General features: G+C 40.7%; 1 protein-coding gene across 1 annotated transcript in view; it reads right to left on the minus strand.

Annotated features, from left to right (window-relative positions):
- Col4a6 (collagen type IV alpha 6 chain) overlaps positions 1 to 16,488 on the minus strand; it is a 302,326-nt gene that overhangs the window by 41,232 nt on the left and 244,606 nt on the right. The window contains exons 9-17 of the mRNA XM_028767474.1: positions 15,993 to 16,055; positions 14,486 to 14,521; positions 14,269 to 14,310; positions 12,910 to 13,002; positions 11,518 to 11,571; positions 3,981 to 4,040; positions 2,867 to 2,911; positions 2,321 to 2,374; positions 1,523 to 1,592 (exon numbers count right to left, since the gene is read on the minus strand). Of these exons, the coding sequence (XP_028623307.1) occupies positions 1,523 to 1,592; positions 2,321 to 2,374; positions 2,867 to 2,911; positions 3,981 to 4,040; positions 11,518 to 11,571; positions 12,910 to 13,002; positions 14,269 to 14,310; positions 14,486 to 14,521; positions 15,993 to 16,055 (517 nt within the window). The remainder of the gene's footprint in view (positions 1 to 1,522; positions 1,593 to 2,320; positions 2,375 to 2,866; positions 2,912 to 3,980; positions 4,041 to 11,517; positions 11,572 to 12,909; positions 13,003 to 14,268; positions 14,311 to 14,485; positions 14,522 to 15,992; positions 16,056 to 16,488) is intronic.

The raw sequence follows: 16,488 nt of genomic DNA on the forward strand, positions 1-16,488 counted from the left end.
GGTGGTAGGTGGTAGGTGGTAGGTGGTAGGTGGTAGGTGGTAGGTGGGGGAACCCTCCAGAATGCACTAGAGACCTGGGAGGTGAGAGACTCTCAGGACTCAAAAGGAGGGACTTTAGATGAAATGTCCTACAGTGAGGAGAGGGAACTTGTAGAGCGCACCTCCAGCAGAAAGACAGGGCATCAAGTGAGGGAGGGGGTTGCCATCCCACAGTCAAAACTGACCCATAATTGTTCCTGTCTGAAAGAACTGCAGGGACAGAAATGGAGAGGAGCCTGAGGAAAAGGAGGTCCAGTGACAGGCCCAAAGTGAGATCCAGCTCAAGCGGAGGCCCCAAGGCCTGACACTATTACTGAGGCTATGGAGTGCTCACAAAAAGGGACCTATCATGACTGCACTCTGGAAGACCCAACAAGCAGCTAAAGAGTCAGATACAGATATTTGTACCCAATCGATGGACAGAAGCTGCTGACACCTGTGGTTGAATTAGGGAAAGGCTGGGAGGAAGACCAGCAGTCTCAATTAACCTGGACCCCTGAAATCTCTCAAACACTGGACCACCAACCAGGCAGCATATACCAGTTAATATGAGGCCCACAACACATATACAGCAGAGGACTGCCGGGTCTGGCCTCAGTGAAAGATGATGCACCTAACCCTTAAGAGACTGGAGGCCTCAAGGAGTTTAGAGGTTTTGGGGGTGGGGCTGGGGGATGGGAACATCCTCGTGGAGACAGAGGGGAGGGGAGGAGGTATGGGATGGGGAACAGTCAGAGGGTGAACCAGGAGAAGAATAAAATCTGGAGTGTAAAAAAAAAAGATTAAAAAGAAAAAAAACCCTGGTCTTGTTTGAGCCTTACTTTTCTGAAAAGACCTAGAAAATACTAGGAAGGTTCTTCTACTGCTGTTACCTTAAATGTTGAGGTTAAGACAGTTAACAACGCTTTTTACAGTATTGTCATAGGTTTCCTGGGAGTAGAACTCAGAAAAATGCTATCAACATGGAGCATTTAGATATTTGGCAAAGGCAAAAAGGAAGAGTAGACCACACCCAGTGACGAGGAATAGGATAGAAGAGGACAAACTTTCTAAGTATCATACTGCTCAAGTCTCTTAGCAGCTAGATCAGCGGCGTGCTTGGGACCATCTACATGAGGTCCTGCATATTCTATAGTCTTAGGTTAAAGGCAGCCCAGCTGAGGAGGATATCAATCCTTTTTTAAGCATTACCAGGAGAACCTTTCTGTCAACTAAATTCAGGCGTAGGAAAGCCCAAATTCTTGTCTTGATGGATCAAAACACACACACACACACACACACACACACACAGAGGGAGGCTAGACTTGGCATATCTGTTTAAGAGATTAGAATTTCATTCCTTCAGTAAGTTTAGGACCGGTGAGTGACCCTTGATACTGTCAGGAATCCAGTGGCTGACAATGTATCTTTTCAACAATTGCAGGAGATCTAGAATTTAACACTTTCTTTTTGCTTCTCCAATCAAATCAACAAAGAATTGCACCTGAGATCTCAGCGCCATCTGCATCAGTGTAACTGTCTGGGCCTCGGACACCAATGGCTCCCTTTTCACCCTGAAAAGATTAAATAGATTAAACACAAAAGATGCCTTGACGTCATCGCTTAAGATCTATGTGCCTTCAAAGCAAACCAGGAAAAGTAGAAAGTCCTTTCCTCCTTGACTCCTGATTTCCAGGGTCATCTAGTTCAGACGTTAATTTCTAAGGACAATCAATTGAAGATGAAGTCGACACAAGGTAGTTGGATCTGCAAATTTGATCTGCGAATTTGTCAAGAACTAGGGCTCTCAGTTTTGTTTTGCAACACCACTGTAAGACAGCAGTTTCTGGACCTGGGAAATGTATCACAACACAGATAACACAACGAAGGAGAAAACTGAATTTTAATCTTTTTCTTCTGTTCTCAATAGGCCTAAGATTCTAAAGGCTACTACCCTTGTTTCAATAGTGGCAAAGGAAGTCTAAAGAGTCCTAATCTCTTCAAATATAGACTCAGCGACTAAAATCTTATTCCGAGAAATACCCAGAGTGGGTGTTAGGGTAAGCAGTAAGAGCATGCATTGTCAGTAGAGGAATTTAAAAGATAAATGTTGGTAACATCTGAGGAATGGTTATCAGCTTTATGTACAGTATGGGGTACATGCATTTCTTAAGAAAATAATATGACATCTAGAACATCAAAATATTAAAAAAAAATACTGTATTTCATAGGTAGGCCTTTATAGGAATCCCTCACTTTTTCACTTTTCAAATCTGGGAGTTGTACTTTCCAGTGATATTACCTTAATTCCTGGGAACCCATTCGTCCCAGGAAAACCTGAAGTCCCCTTCTTTCCCTGTGATAGAAACATAGTTATCACTAAGTCCACGTAAAGTACACAAAGTGGGCTGGCCTGTGGATTAGGCCAGGGCAAATTGTACAGGGATTTTGCAGTCATACAGAGTGTGTACAGCTTTGTAAACTTCTTCAGATGACAATATGGCATCGGGTTGTCAACTTGCATATTAAAGTGCACAAGAGGCACAAGAGTGTGTAGACAAACAGGCTAGCCTTGCTAACCCTTGATAACATGGCACCATACATTACTGCACAACAGCAAGGCAAAACACAAAATGTAACGTAACAGTGGTTATCCATCCTTTTGGGTGAAAACAACAAAACAACAACAAAGAAGGAGAGTCCCTAGGATTATAAAATTATGTTATTAAAGAGAGTGGATGATTTGTATTATAAGCAATATTTCCATTTGACCATGTTAAAGAAAGGCACAATTATCTTTTGATTAGGATTTTGTATATTAAGGCTTTATAGATATTATTCAAAATACCTGTATCCCTGGATGTCCTTGTATTCCTTCTGAACCCGTGGGACCCTGTAAATCGAAGAACCATTCTTTAGAAAGATGAATATATCACACTAGGGAAAAAATCCTGCTAGACTCACATAACAAAGTTATGCATAGTACTAAACCCAGGTAAGAAAATCGTCCTAGACTTGGCTTAATGACTTCCCTCTAAGCATTAAACCCACTAGGATGAATAGCTTCATGGAACATTTTTAAAGTGTTAAGTAAAGAAACATTAGAAGGCTCTTAGTAGAAGGGTTGGATGGTATTATACTGCATTGGTTCCAAGTCAGAGGATTCTAAATAAACTATCAGATGACCTCTTGTCTGCTACCACAAACATATTTTTTATTGGTGGTTATTAGTTTTTCAAGACAAAGGATAAGGGATAACAGATAAGGAAATGACAGAGCAATGAGATATTGATAAATACTCAAAGAGACTTAACATCCTCATGAACAAATTAAAAGCACAATTTTCTAAAGCATAAAAGTTGACCAATTTCTTATAACCCATGGTATTAGTTCCTGAAAGCAAAAAATCCAAAGGAATGATTATTATGTCTCTACTCAAAATAAGTTATTTTTAGAAAGTGCTGACTCCAAACATTATTCACTGTGTTCTAGACATTTTCAGACTTGTTTATGTCCTATAAAGATTACACTTGGCTCTCTTCTATTCCTGTTCTAATTCTTGTCTACATTCCCTTAGAGCATAATAAAATAAAAGCAAGAAAACATATGCACCATTATTTAACTCAGAAGAAAATTGTATATGAATTTAAGAAAATTATATATGAATTTAATTGCAAGTAGACTTTGCAGACACCTAGGTGTATTGGTTACATCATTCTTTATCCAAGGAAACCATTTAGTCAAGAGAATGGGGACAAGTGGAGAGGCAAGCCTACCAGAAAGTTGAGAAGAGAAATAAAAGAAGCTTAGCTAGCCATCAAGTTTCATAAGTAAAGGACTAAACAAGAAATATATGAAGACAAGAAAGAGCTACATCTCTTTCAATTAAAGAAAAAGCAAAAGAAAAGAAAATAGATCAGGGGACTTGACAAACACAGGCAAATGACACTTCAGGTTCGTACCCTAGGTCCTGGCAAACCAAGGATCCCCCTTTCTCCTTTTTCTCCAATAGATCCAAGTTCCTGAAGGAAAAGAGAAGCCACAAATTATATCACTCATTTTCTCATCGGGATGATGTGGTGGCACATACCTGTAATTCCAGCTCTTTGGAGGCAAATGCAAAAAGATTGTGAAATGGCAGAAGAAGATACATAGTGAATGTCAGGTCAGCCAAAGCTACTTAGCAAGACTATATTTCAATCAAACAACAAGAAAATCAATTAGTCAATCAATCAATCAATCAATCAACCAGTCAATCAATCAATCAATCATTTCCTCACTGGTTGCCTGTCTCCATTCAAAGGAAGGAGGCAATTTCAAATTACCTCTACTGATTCCTTAGGGAACCCTCTATGTTTCTTAAGACTATTGATTGTTACCACGTGCCTCTAGAAGTAATGCCTTTACCCCTAAAACACTTTTGCATGCCCTTGTAGCATCATAAGCCAACAGCATGTGAACACTAAAGTGCCTAAACTCCCACACTGATATTACAGACCAGAGAAGTAACTTCCAGGAAAGATAAGAATCATTGAGAAAGCTGTGTCCTCTATGACTCCAGAGCCCTTTCTATGAGAAGCAGCTGCATTCAGCCATCTAGGAACTTGACTCTGACAAAACAACGGAAGATTGTATAAATGCTTAGGAATCTCTACTAGAAGAAAGACATTAACATACAAGAACTACAACATCCCTTTCCATGGGAAAGATATAATTCAGTCGACAGCTCCTTACTGGTAGTGTTATGGATCTTGTCACATCCTAGGAGTACACCAAAGGGGTTTGTTAGGTGGCAATTAGTTCCTTTTGCATTGCCCACAAGAACTTGTGGGCTTCCTAGAGACAAGCAGAAAATTTAAGAAGCAGACTGAGAGAGAACCTTGTCAAGTCTGGGTCCAGAGCCAACATTCAGACTCCTAAGTTATAGAAATAGTCATTACCAAAGTGAATAATGTCTTTCACGGTAAACTTAAGTCATTTGTAAGCTGTTTAAAATTATACATATTGGAGCATAGATTTTTATCAAGCAGCATTTATTCCCATTGTAAGATTAAAAAAGGAAATGTAGCTTTCTCAAATATAAGCTTGTCAAAAGATGCTAACTGTTGATGTGGCATGTCTCTCATTGTTCCCTTGGTGTCACCTGACTCAGCTGGTATGAGGACACTGTCTTGATCCATCTGTTCCCTTTTTCTACTTTTTAAATAATCTGTGTATTGCCACAAGTACTGCAACCTGGATGAATATCCCTGTGTCTCCTTGTAGACTCAAGAGTTAAAATAATCAACTGTGGGTCTTCTATTGCTTTTTTTACTGAGGGAGGGTATCTTTGAAGGTTACAGTTCAAATAGGGCTTTGGTTACTACTTCTCTTTTTCCTTCTCTGCCTTAACAGAGTTCAGCCCTTGAGATTGTTTGTATATGCTTGGCCCAGGGAGTGGCACTATTAGGAGGTGTGACCTTGTTAGAGTATATGTGTCACTGTGGGCATGGGCTTTAAGACCCTCATCCTAGCTGCCTGAAAGCCAGTATTCTGCTAGCAGCCTTCAGATGAAGATGTAGAACTCTCAGCATCTCCTGCGCCATGCCTGCCTGAATGCTGCCATGCTCCCACCTTGATGATAATGGACCGAACCTCTGAACCTGTAAACCAGCTCCAATTAAATGTTGTCGTTTATAAGAGTTACCTTGGTCATGGTGTCTGTTCACAGCAGTAAAACCCTAACTAAGACAGCCCTCATGCAGTGTCCAATTTAAAAGAACTATGGTCACCCAACAGGGTCTGGACTCCCCAACTCCACTTTTTTTTAAAAGAGAGAGAACATGAAGTTGGGTGAGAAGGTGAGAGTGCAGCTGAGAAGAGTTGGGGAAAGGGAATAAATGTAACCAAATATATTCTATGAAATTCTCAAATGTTAAATAAAAATATAATTTTAAAATCAAATGGAATGCAAACTTCTTTGAAATCTTAGCCTCCTTCACCCCCATATTTCAAATCGGAAACCAAGCCAGATATGGTGGTGCTCGACCTTAATCCCAGCACTCAGGAGGCAGATGCAGGCAGATGTGATTTCGAGGCCAGTCTGGTATACAGAACTAGTTCTAGGACAGCCAAGGCTACACAAAGAAACCTTGCCTTGAAAAACCTAAAAACAAAACAAAACAACAACAACCTCCCCCGCCCCAAACCAAACAATCAAATTGGAAACAAAGGTGTGCTGCCACCTGGTAGAATAATATATCTCATGATCTCTAAGGTTGAATAATTTAAGTAACCTTCCCTGACCTGTCCAAAAATGTTCTAGTGCTGCCTCAAACTCTTTAGTCACCCAGACTAAATGTAAGAGAGTCTTTGTAGAAAACTTTCCTTATGGTCTTTCCTGTCTCCCTCTGAAGCGTGCTATTGCCAACTGCACATGTGTAAAGTGGTCCAGTAAATACTTGCTGAATCAAGTGCAATAGTGACACGGAGAATAAAATGGCAAATGGTAAACAACAATAACAATAACAACAACAACAACAACATACTTAGGAACTGTAACATGCCCTGTCTTTCCCAGGAATATAAAAAGAAGGGGGTGTTTTACATCTTCAAAAAGTGAGGGAACCTGTACTTTTTCACCTTTTTGAGGTCCAGAGTTTGTGAAAACTATAAAGAAAAATAAATGTGAAAAATTAAAACAAGGAAATCTCCCTCCTCCTCTCTCCTTCCCTTCCCTTCTCTTTTGTTTTCTTTGCTTTCTTGCCTTCCTCTCTCTCCACTTTCTCTCTATATTAAGCCAATGAAAGATAAATGGCTTGGCAAGCTCCCAGGCCATGGTCTCAGCTTGTCTCCCAGCACAGGGAGGCACTGTCTAGAGACCCTGCTGAACAAGCTGTTCTAGATGGATATCCTGGGACCTGACCCTTTACTGTTGGCCTTGACTCAAACAGGCCTGCCATGGCTGCCCCCACCCTCCTACTCCTCCATAGCCCAGAAGACTTCTTAGTGCACACTAGCTTAGCTTTCCAGGTTCCCCCAGCCCCCCAGGGCACCCCTCTCCTGCCAGTTCCTAGTGCTGCTTTTTGTTTCTGAGGAGACTCAGTCAGAAAGCTCCACCTACTCAGGAATTCCCTCAGATCTACTGACTACTTAACCCTCAGGATTTTCCAGTGTCATCTCTGTTCTCTCCCTGAACATTGCCATTTTAGCTTCTCCTGTGTGTCTATAGTTCTTGACTAAAGGGCATGTATGCACACAATTCTGACAACCTCCATGGAAGGACCTGTGGCCTACAAGTGTGAGCATGCTGCTGGGGACAAGCGAGGTGAACTGAGTGAAGCTGGGACAAAGCCAGAAAATTGGAGATCTTTTTTCTCTCTTTACTGCCGAGGGTGCAGAGAAAGAACGCAAGGCATACATCTGTCAGATTGGGCAATTTATCTCCTGCAAAGATTCGGGCTACAGTGAGAAGAAAGAGGAATACTTTGGATTCCCTAGAGATTTCTGTCCTCCACAGGGCCTTGTTTTTCAGTAAGCATTGGGTTCTGAAAGCCGGCGTGATGGGGGCTTTAGGTTTGAAAACCTCATGACAGTTCACATATGCTATCAGCTTTCCCCCTGATAACTTTCCTGTCAGGCATATTAAGGTATTCATGAGCATTCATAATAAGCTGGTAGATAGAATAAGAGGGAAGGTGGTTTATGATTGAGCTACTGCCACCCACTGAATCCACGTAGTGGTGAGCTAAGAACCGCTTCCTTTATTTCTGTTCTATGCAATACGGTGTGATATGTAAAACGAAGCATTTCCCAGCTTCGATGCTTTTTTTTTTTCCAGCTAGGGTTTCTGTTTTTCAACCAGAACTGTGAAACATTGAAAATACTGAGCTGGGAACAGTACTGCGATTTACCACCATGTATTGTTGTCAGGCATAAAGGGAATGCATCCATACTGCGATGGAGGAAATCCTCCCCCAGGTCTAAGTACAGAAAGGGGGAGGGAGGGAGGGAGTGAGCATGAGTCAGTGAATTCCAAATCCCAGAGCAGCAGAGATCATTAAATCTTGGCGATTTAGAGCCAAAGCATCTCCTCTGGATGACTAGCGTGAACTGGACTGCAGGGGGCAGTATGGTATGAGCAAACAGATTCGACGATGCTGAATGGAAACAAGGCCTGTACTTCTGCACCAGGTCCTCTGTGTGTATATTATGGCTTCAGTTTAGCAGTTTTATATTTACGGAATTCCTGAGTTTGTGAATGAGTAGATCTGTCTTGGGACTTGTCATGAGCTCTTTCTCTTCTGTTTGTACAATTCCAGTGTTCTTTTTTGTTTTATTTTATTTTATTACATTTTATTATTATCTCTTAGATGTCTGCTTGTTTTCTAATGGGAGACAAAAAAGGAATAGAAATGGATGGTAAGGGATGTGGGGAGGAACAGTGAGGAGTAGAGGGAAGGAAAACGGTAAACGGTAAACAGGATGAGAAAAAGTCCATTTCAATAAAAGGAATGAAAAGAATTGGCTAAAAATGATTAAACAGCACTTATTCATTCTGAGAAATAAAAACAACTAAGAAACAACAACAACAAAATTCAATACTGACTGGCAGTCTCAGCTCTCTGAGTAAGTAGCTATGTGTCTCTGGAGAAGGCTCTACCTGCTCAGGGCATGGTGCCTTCCACAGGACAAGAGGGACCAACCTGGACTCAGTCACTCACCTCCCAGGGATGATGCTAGACTATATGACTAGAGTCTCTACAAAATGCTCTACAGTGAATGTGCAATCTGTATCCCCAAACCTCCTTGCAAAATGCCATCCGTTGCAAATATACTTGTAATTTTCCAGTAGCTGTACTTTAAAAATGAAATAAAGATTGTAATGGTTATCCAAATCCATAGTAAATAGAACCTGTCTCAAATTACTCTTTCCATACTGGTGTTTTTGACATCCAGTGTGTATTTGCTTACTGTACATTTTGGATTAGCCACCTTTCAAGAGCTCGGTAGCCATATATAGCTACAGATAATGTCATTACACAACGAAACTTTGTAAAAAAAATCATCAAGACAGTGCAATTTCGGCCTCAGAAAGAAGACCAGCTATAATCACTGCCTTTTTGCACATGTACAGAAAAGATTTCAGCAGTTTTCCAAAGTTCCAGAGCTGGAGTGGAGTCTAAGGTGGGGGTGTTCTACCTCCAACACTATGACTCACTTCCTTTTTCATTCACTAGCTGCAAAACTGATTAAAATCAGGGGCATATAACAAATGATTCTCTGTGCCCCTGCATTTCTGTGGAGTAACAGGAACCCTGCTGGAAGCACTCTGTGCCACCGGCTCTTCTGGCTTTGTTTCCAGACCACTTGGTGAGACACCAAGTATTTCAAAATACTACCCGGAAGGACTAGAGTCCACAGTTATTCCCACTGTGCAGACAAATGGGGACAGGCCTTCTTATCTTGGATTCCTCCAGTTTCTTCTGCTCTCTAACCCAAATCCATGAAAATTTTGTCAGCTTCTTCCGATCACATTTTGTGATGTAAGAGACCAACCAAATGTAATGCTGTGGCCTTGTTTGGGTTCTCATGTAAATGAGGCACCTGAAAACTATGTTTATGATCACAGGTCTCTGCCTGCCTAGCTAATATTACATAAACGAACTGTCAAGGTTTCAAAAAGTCCTTATTTTTGAGAAATGCAGAAGTATTTATGATGAAATATGCTTCAGATAGACTATGTGCTGCTGCTACTTATGGAAGCAAGGTAATGAGTATCCCAAAAGAGCATGATACTATTGCCTTTGAACGTGTTTGAAATGTTATCTTTCCCTCTTGCCTCCATTTCCATTCCTATCACCATGGCCTGAGCTATCAACATCATCTTTTGTCTGGACTGCTGTACGAACGTATGCTTACTGCTCCAGATCCTCCAATCTCTCTCCCTTACCCAGCCAGAATGATCTTAGTAACACAACCCAGGGATGAGGAGATGGGATAAAATGCTTGCCATGCAAGTGTGAAGAGCAGAGTACAGATTCCCAGAACCCACTTAACAGATGGGAAGGCATGGTAACATCCTGTAATCTCAGCACTCAGAAGACAAAGGAAGGCATCCCTGGGACAGCCATGGTTCTGCAAGAGACCCTGCCTCCATAAACAAAGTGAAGAGCAGTCTAGGAAGATATCATATTCGGGTTTCCACACACATGTGTACATGCATGAATGTGAACGTACACACAAAGGTACACACACACACACACACACACACACACACACACACACACACACACACATAGCTTCTCATGACACTCCAAATAAAAGCTACAATTGGCTTCTGAAGCTGGTTGTGACCTGACTCTGTCTCTGCTTGTTTGTTGGCATCTCTCAGTTTGTCCTTTCCTTTCCACTTGGGTGTTTTATTTTAATTTTTTTTGAGATAGGGTCTTGCAGTGTAGCACATGGTTTCTGAGAACTCATGGTGGTGATTCTTCTGCCTCAGCCTCCTAACTGACCGGACTCTAGTTATGTACTGGACCCTGACCACTCACTCAACCTTGCTGTGCCTCTGTAGTGCTGAGCAACTCAAACTCAGGTGTTGGTATTTATGGTACCCTCAGCCCACAAATACATTTTATAATATTTATATGATACCATATTATACAGTTCTCAGCTTATATAGGGCTTCCTCCCGAGAGGCTCTTGTTGACCACCCTCTCTCAAGTGTTTTCTCATCTAGATTCTATCACTCCATCCCTCTTCCACCTTTTATATATCACCATTGTATGGGCTGGGTTTTTTTTCCTTAGTTTTCTTTGTGCCAGTGGGAATAGAACCCAGGGCCTTGGGCATGCAAAGCAAACAGTGTATCAATGAGCCACGTCATGAGCCCCTGCACTTGCTATGGATTCATCTCTTGTTTTCTACATTCTTTATCAGTTTTCTATTGGAATGTAATCTCAAGTACAGAGAGGAACTTTTATTTAGTTGCTTTTATAGCCTCTGAGTTTAGTAGAAAACCTGACACATAGAAGCCTTCTGAAAACATCTGCTGAGTGTAAGCAGCTAAGCTAGAAAGGCAGATAGGAAAGTAAAGATAGGATTACTCAGAAAAGATATTGTTTACTGAACATTTGATAAGTGTCAGCTATGGAAACATTTCCTCTAGTGTGTAATCCCATTTAATCTTCAGATATAGCCCATTGCTGTCCTCTTTTTGTAGGCTAGGAAAATAAAGAATCAGAAAGAGTAAGAGATTTTTTTTGACCCAGAAGTCAAGCCTAGGTCTGTTCTAACTCTAAAGTTTGAGTTGATGGCATCTAAAATAGCTTCATGCTTCATGAAGAGTTGTGCTAAATATTCCCTGAGGTCAGGAAACAAGACTATTTCTTTCAAGGCCTTCTGCAAAGATGGTAACATTCACAGCAATAACCATGGGAGGAGATCTTCCTGTTAGTCATAGAGTGCTTTATACTTAATCAGACCCCCAATATATATTTACAAAGTAAGAAGACTTACCGGGACTCCTGGAGAGCCACTCATGCCTGGGAAACCTGGAGGTCCTGGTTCACCCTGAAAAATTAACCAAAGGCTAATGAGTAGTGACAAAAAGCAATGAACATGAAGGATAGATGCTCATTCAAAGTACTTGGACTGCTCAATAGGGAGCCAGGCAGTGTGACTATCACTATGGGACAGTGTTGTAGATCTATGTGCTTGCTGAGATGCCTTAGTTTAGAGAGTTCCTTGGCCTATGGAAACTCAATGACTAACATAATCTCAAACACTCCGGTGAATTGGGTAATAGAAGAATCGTTAGCTGTTGCATTTCTGGTGGAAGAAGTAGTTTTGAAACTATAGGCTACAAAGAAGAGAATGGCGTTAAGCAAATATTAAGGATCAAAATTTGGAGAGACACATAAAATTTTAATGTTCCTCTCTCTGAAGTGCTAATTTATCTTACACAGGCCATGAAAAAGCTCCCTATGGTTTAGGAATGGATTGGAGGGGATAAAAAATTCTCCTACATACTCTTAGACTGGTCCCAAATCAAGAATTTTCCCAATGTAAACCTAGAGGGAACTGGGGTTGTCCACAAAGACAAAATTAAAAATGTGAGACTTGATTATGTTTCCATCTGGGTCCCTTCACCATAGAAATAGAATCACAAAAATTAAAGGAACCCAAGGAAGGAAGGGAATGCAGGTTCCTGAAAGATATCTGTGCACTTCAGCAGAATAGAACCATTGAAACACAAACACGGACACAGTTTTATCCTAATGGACAGATTATGAAATATAACCTTAAGCCTTGGTGGTTCTGGTAAGGCAAATTAGATCTGCTGCTGCTTATTAACAATTTTCCTGGTATTTAAAGTCAACTGTTTTCCTCCAGTGCTGCAACACAACCATGGCCTTGTGCAAGTTCTCTACCGTTGATTTATATCTCAGCCCTTAGACTAAATCGTTGATGGCAAATAACTTCTTCAAAGTGAGAACTCAAAAGGGAACATTTATACTTCATGTATTTAGTAGACAATTTAAATACTGAGAAGTTTGGAGTTTGTAGGAAAAAAATCAAGCATGTTATCCCTGTTTCAAGTTATTTGGCAGATTAAAAATTGAATACAGTTTTTTGCCTCAAGTCTGAGGCAAAAAATAATAATTCTTACACGAATCGTCAGCTACAGGTACACTAACACCTATCTACACACCAGGAAAAAAAAAACCCTCAGGTTTTTCAGAATTCTTTCCATAAAGGACAAAACAAAGACAGCTTTGCTTTCTGTTCCAAAGAAAAACCCGTTACTCCTCTTTTGGAATTGGCTCAGGTTAGTCTTAATATTAGACTTGAATTAGAGTATTAGCAGGAAAGGGTTTATTAATTTTTCCTATAATAAACATTTACTACCTTCGAACCTTTCTTCCCTTTGGGGAATCCCATGAATTCTAGTTCCCCAGTAGATGGAGGTGGTCCTGCAGGGCCAGGGAGGCCAACGTCCCCCTGTAGAATCAAAGAGACCATTGAAAAGGAAAATAATGCAGATAATATTCACATGATGTCAGCCTGTCTTCTCGATGCAATCCACAAATAAACTGCCCACTTTATCCTTGTGCCAAGGGGAAAGAAACCACAAAATTTCATTGATAAGGGATTAAGAAGAATGTTAAGCTCAAGGGTGAGTTGTGTAATATCACTGTGAAGGGACAAGGCAAATGGATGAGGAAAAACAACCCAAAACAGATTCACAGCTGCCTGATCATATACAAAGAGGAAATGAGAAGGGACTCATGTGAGATTTGGGGAAGGGCAATGGTTGCCTCCTGCCAACAGTGATAAGACTCTACTGTGTTTGTGTAACTCGTATTCATTCCATAGGCTGCATATGGCTGTGTGTCACCAAAGGTAGCTATGGATGTGTCCCAACACAAAATTGTAAACTTGCTTAAAATGTTATGAAATCTGCCCCCCCACCCCGATATCTTCTTTTAGTAAAATTTTATCACAGTGTCAAAAGGTTGGACATGTTTGATTGGTCCGAAGGTGGGAAGGAAGGAAAGAGAATATTAAAACAGAGATTGAAAGTTTGGAGAGATGGCTTAGTTGTTAAGAGCACAGACTGCTCTTGCCAAGGACCTATGTTCACATCGCAGTACCTATGTCAAGCAGCTTACAACTGCCTGTAGCCCAGAGATCTGACATCCTCTTTTTTGTCCTGTAGGCACCTTCACTCATATGTCAGACACAAACAGATAAGGAAAGTTTAAAAGAAAGAGAGGGGTGATTAAGAAAAGCGACAGAGAAGAAGTAGCAAAATATGTGTATGCATGTTTGTGTGTATGCAAGTTTGAGTGTATGCGTGTTTTTAGAGGGAGGAGGGGAGAGGGAAGAGGGGGAAGAAAGTTAGAAGGAAGACAGGAAGCAGAAAAGATAGCAGGCAATAGCATATGAAAACAAGCAGAGAAGTACCTAGGTAGAAGAAAAGGAAAGAATATATTTTAAGAGAGCATATTTAAGAGAGGCAATATAGACTTAGACATGGGAAGCAGGGAAACAAAAATTTTTGAAAGAAAAAAATTCCAAAAGCTCGTATGTGTGGAATGTGCACATGTAGCTCTCAATGGAACCCATAGGGGACGTATGTTAGATGGGAAAGGTCATATTCTAAGGTAGAAAACAAATCCATTTGCACAAGTATGCATACATGCGTAACTACAGACATTCAATGAAGCCTGTGGAATGTGGATTGTGTTTTCAGAATCTATTTACCTTGACTCCTTTTTCTCCTTGGAAACCTAACCCCATATTTCCCTGGGGCACAACGGTACAGGGAAGAAAAAAAATCAATTAGTAATAAGCTCCAACAAGTTAAATTGGAATATATTAGTTTTACTTTTTAACTAGAAAATAGATGTAAACCAGTATCTTTATGGAAAAATACAGAGAACTTAATGGCAGGATATACATGCTCCCAAAGCATACTTACATCAGGACCCAGAAGTCCAGGGGGTCCTGGGGGACCCTAAATTAACAAAATAGAAAGAAATGTGAATTTCTTAATTATAGAAAAAATCCCAACCAACCAACCAACCAAAAACAAACAAAAAACCATGACCATGTTGGATGATAGAGAGCAGAGATATACTGGCTCCCTGCTCAATGCAGTGATGCAGATTGGCTCTGTTATAGTGGATTTTTTAGCTCCATCTCTCATGGTTTTTTTGAAAAGATTTTTATTTTTAACTATTTATACATGTGTGTACCAGAGTGTGGATTTGTGCACATGAATGCACTATCTGCCCATCATGACTAGGAGATCGTGTTGGATTCCATGGAGCTCCTGGAGTTTACAGGTAGTTGGTGGTTGTTGTCAGCTACCCCATGTGGGTATCAGGAATGAAACTTGGCTCCTCTGTAAGAGCGATATGTGCTCTTAACCCTTGGGCCATCTTTCCAGTCGCTCTCACTGTTTATTTTATTCTCCTTTGACATCTTTTAAATTAGCTTCGTAGTCACACCCCTGTGACAGTTGTAAAAATATAATATGTCATTCCTTATAACATACTAGGGATGTTTCAAGTTAACTTGGTGAAGTTCTGACACGGTAGAAAGTAAGTAACAGGATTTAGGTATTGGTGAAAATGATCTGGGGACAGGGCCTTGCCAGAACCAGAGATGGCTAGCTATGTTCTTCCTTTACCAGTGATACGTAGTTTTAGTGTCAGAAAAACAGGTAGGTACAGTTGTCCAAATGCAGGGTTGAGAAAAATTGGGAATTATCCTTAGAGGTGTGATGATAATGGTTGGTATGATTAATTAATTAATTAGCAATGTCTGACATAATGAGAGAGCAAAAGGGACCAATAGATGTGTCAAGTATCTGTCTTTTCTTGGCTATACCTCATGGTGAGCTATACCAGTAAACGTCTGGGGCACAAAATAGATGGCTAGGGAAAAACAAGATCAACAACAACAACAAGAAGAACAACAGCAGCAGCAACAACAAGAACAATAGCAACAAGAACAACAGCAACAACAACAGCAAGAACAACAGCAGCAGCAGCAACAACAACAAGAAAAACAGCAACAACAGCAGCAGCAGCAACAACAGCAGCAGCAACAACAATAGCAACAACAACAACGACAGAAAACAAGGATAACAAATAGCTCTTAGCAAGAGCATGTTTCAAGCCTGGATTGGCAACATGCTTTTAATCCCAGCACTCAGGAGGTGGAAGCAGGTGAATCTTTGTAATGTCAAGCACAACCTGGTCTTGAAACATTTAAAACTGAGTGCCCAGATAGCTAAGGCTATATAGTGAGGATCTGTCTCTAAAAGAGAGAGGAGGGAGGGAGGGATAAAAAGAGCAAGCCTGTTTCAGTGTAATCTTCTAGAAATGGCTTTTGTCCTTCTGTAAAAGAACCTAAATTACATCTAACCCACAGCCTGGTAAAGAAAGTGCAACTATGGACTAGTTTTAAGTTGATCTTACTTGTAAGCCTGGTGGTCCTATGGGTCCTGCATTTCCGGGAGATCCGGGGGATCCTAATGGACCCTGGAAAAAAAAATTTATTAAGGTCAAAAGGCAAGATAGCTTTTCAAAAAGAAAAAAATGCCCACAAGAATTGTATAAGAGTTGGTATAGCATTTTTATCCATAATAGAAAAAGTTAGAACTCTACCAAGTCGTCACTGATCCAGGATAGAACACTATGGATGAGTCTGAAAAGCACTGTGGCAAGAGAAGTTAGACCCAAAAGACTGTATATGATACTAGTCCCTACACATCTCTCCTCAGGGCAAGTGAAAGCTGATCTATACTGAAGAGTAAACACAGTGGGATTTGCCTTCAGGGTGGGGTAGGGACAGGGAACTGGCTTCAAAGAGGCAGGATCCTCTTTCTGGGGTAATGGTAATGTTCTGTGGCTTAGTAGAATTTTAGATTACCTAGGAGTATGCATCTGTCAAAATTCAAAAATATACATTTAG

This window comes from Grammomys surdaster, unplaced genomic scaffold (assembly GCF_004785775.1).
Source record: "Grammomys surdaster isolate TR1022 unplaced genomic scaffold, NIH_TR_1.0 173, whole genome shotgun sequence".
Lineage (NCBI taxonomy): Eukaryota > Metazoa > Chordata > Mammalia > Rodentia > Muridae > Grammomys > Grammomys surdaster.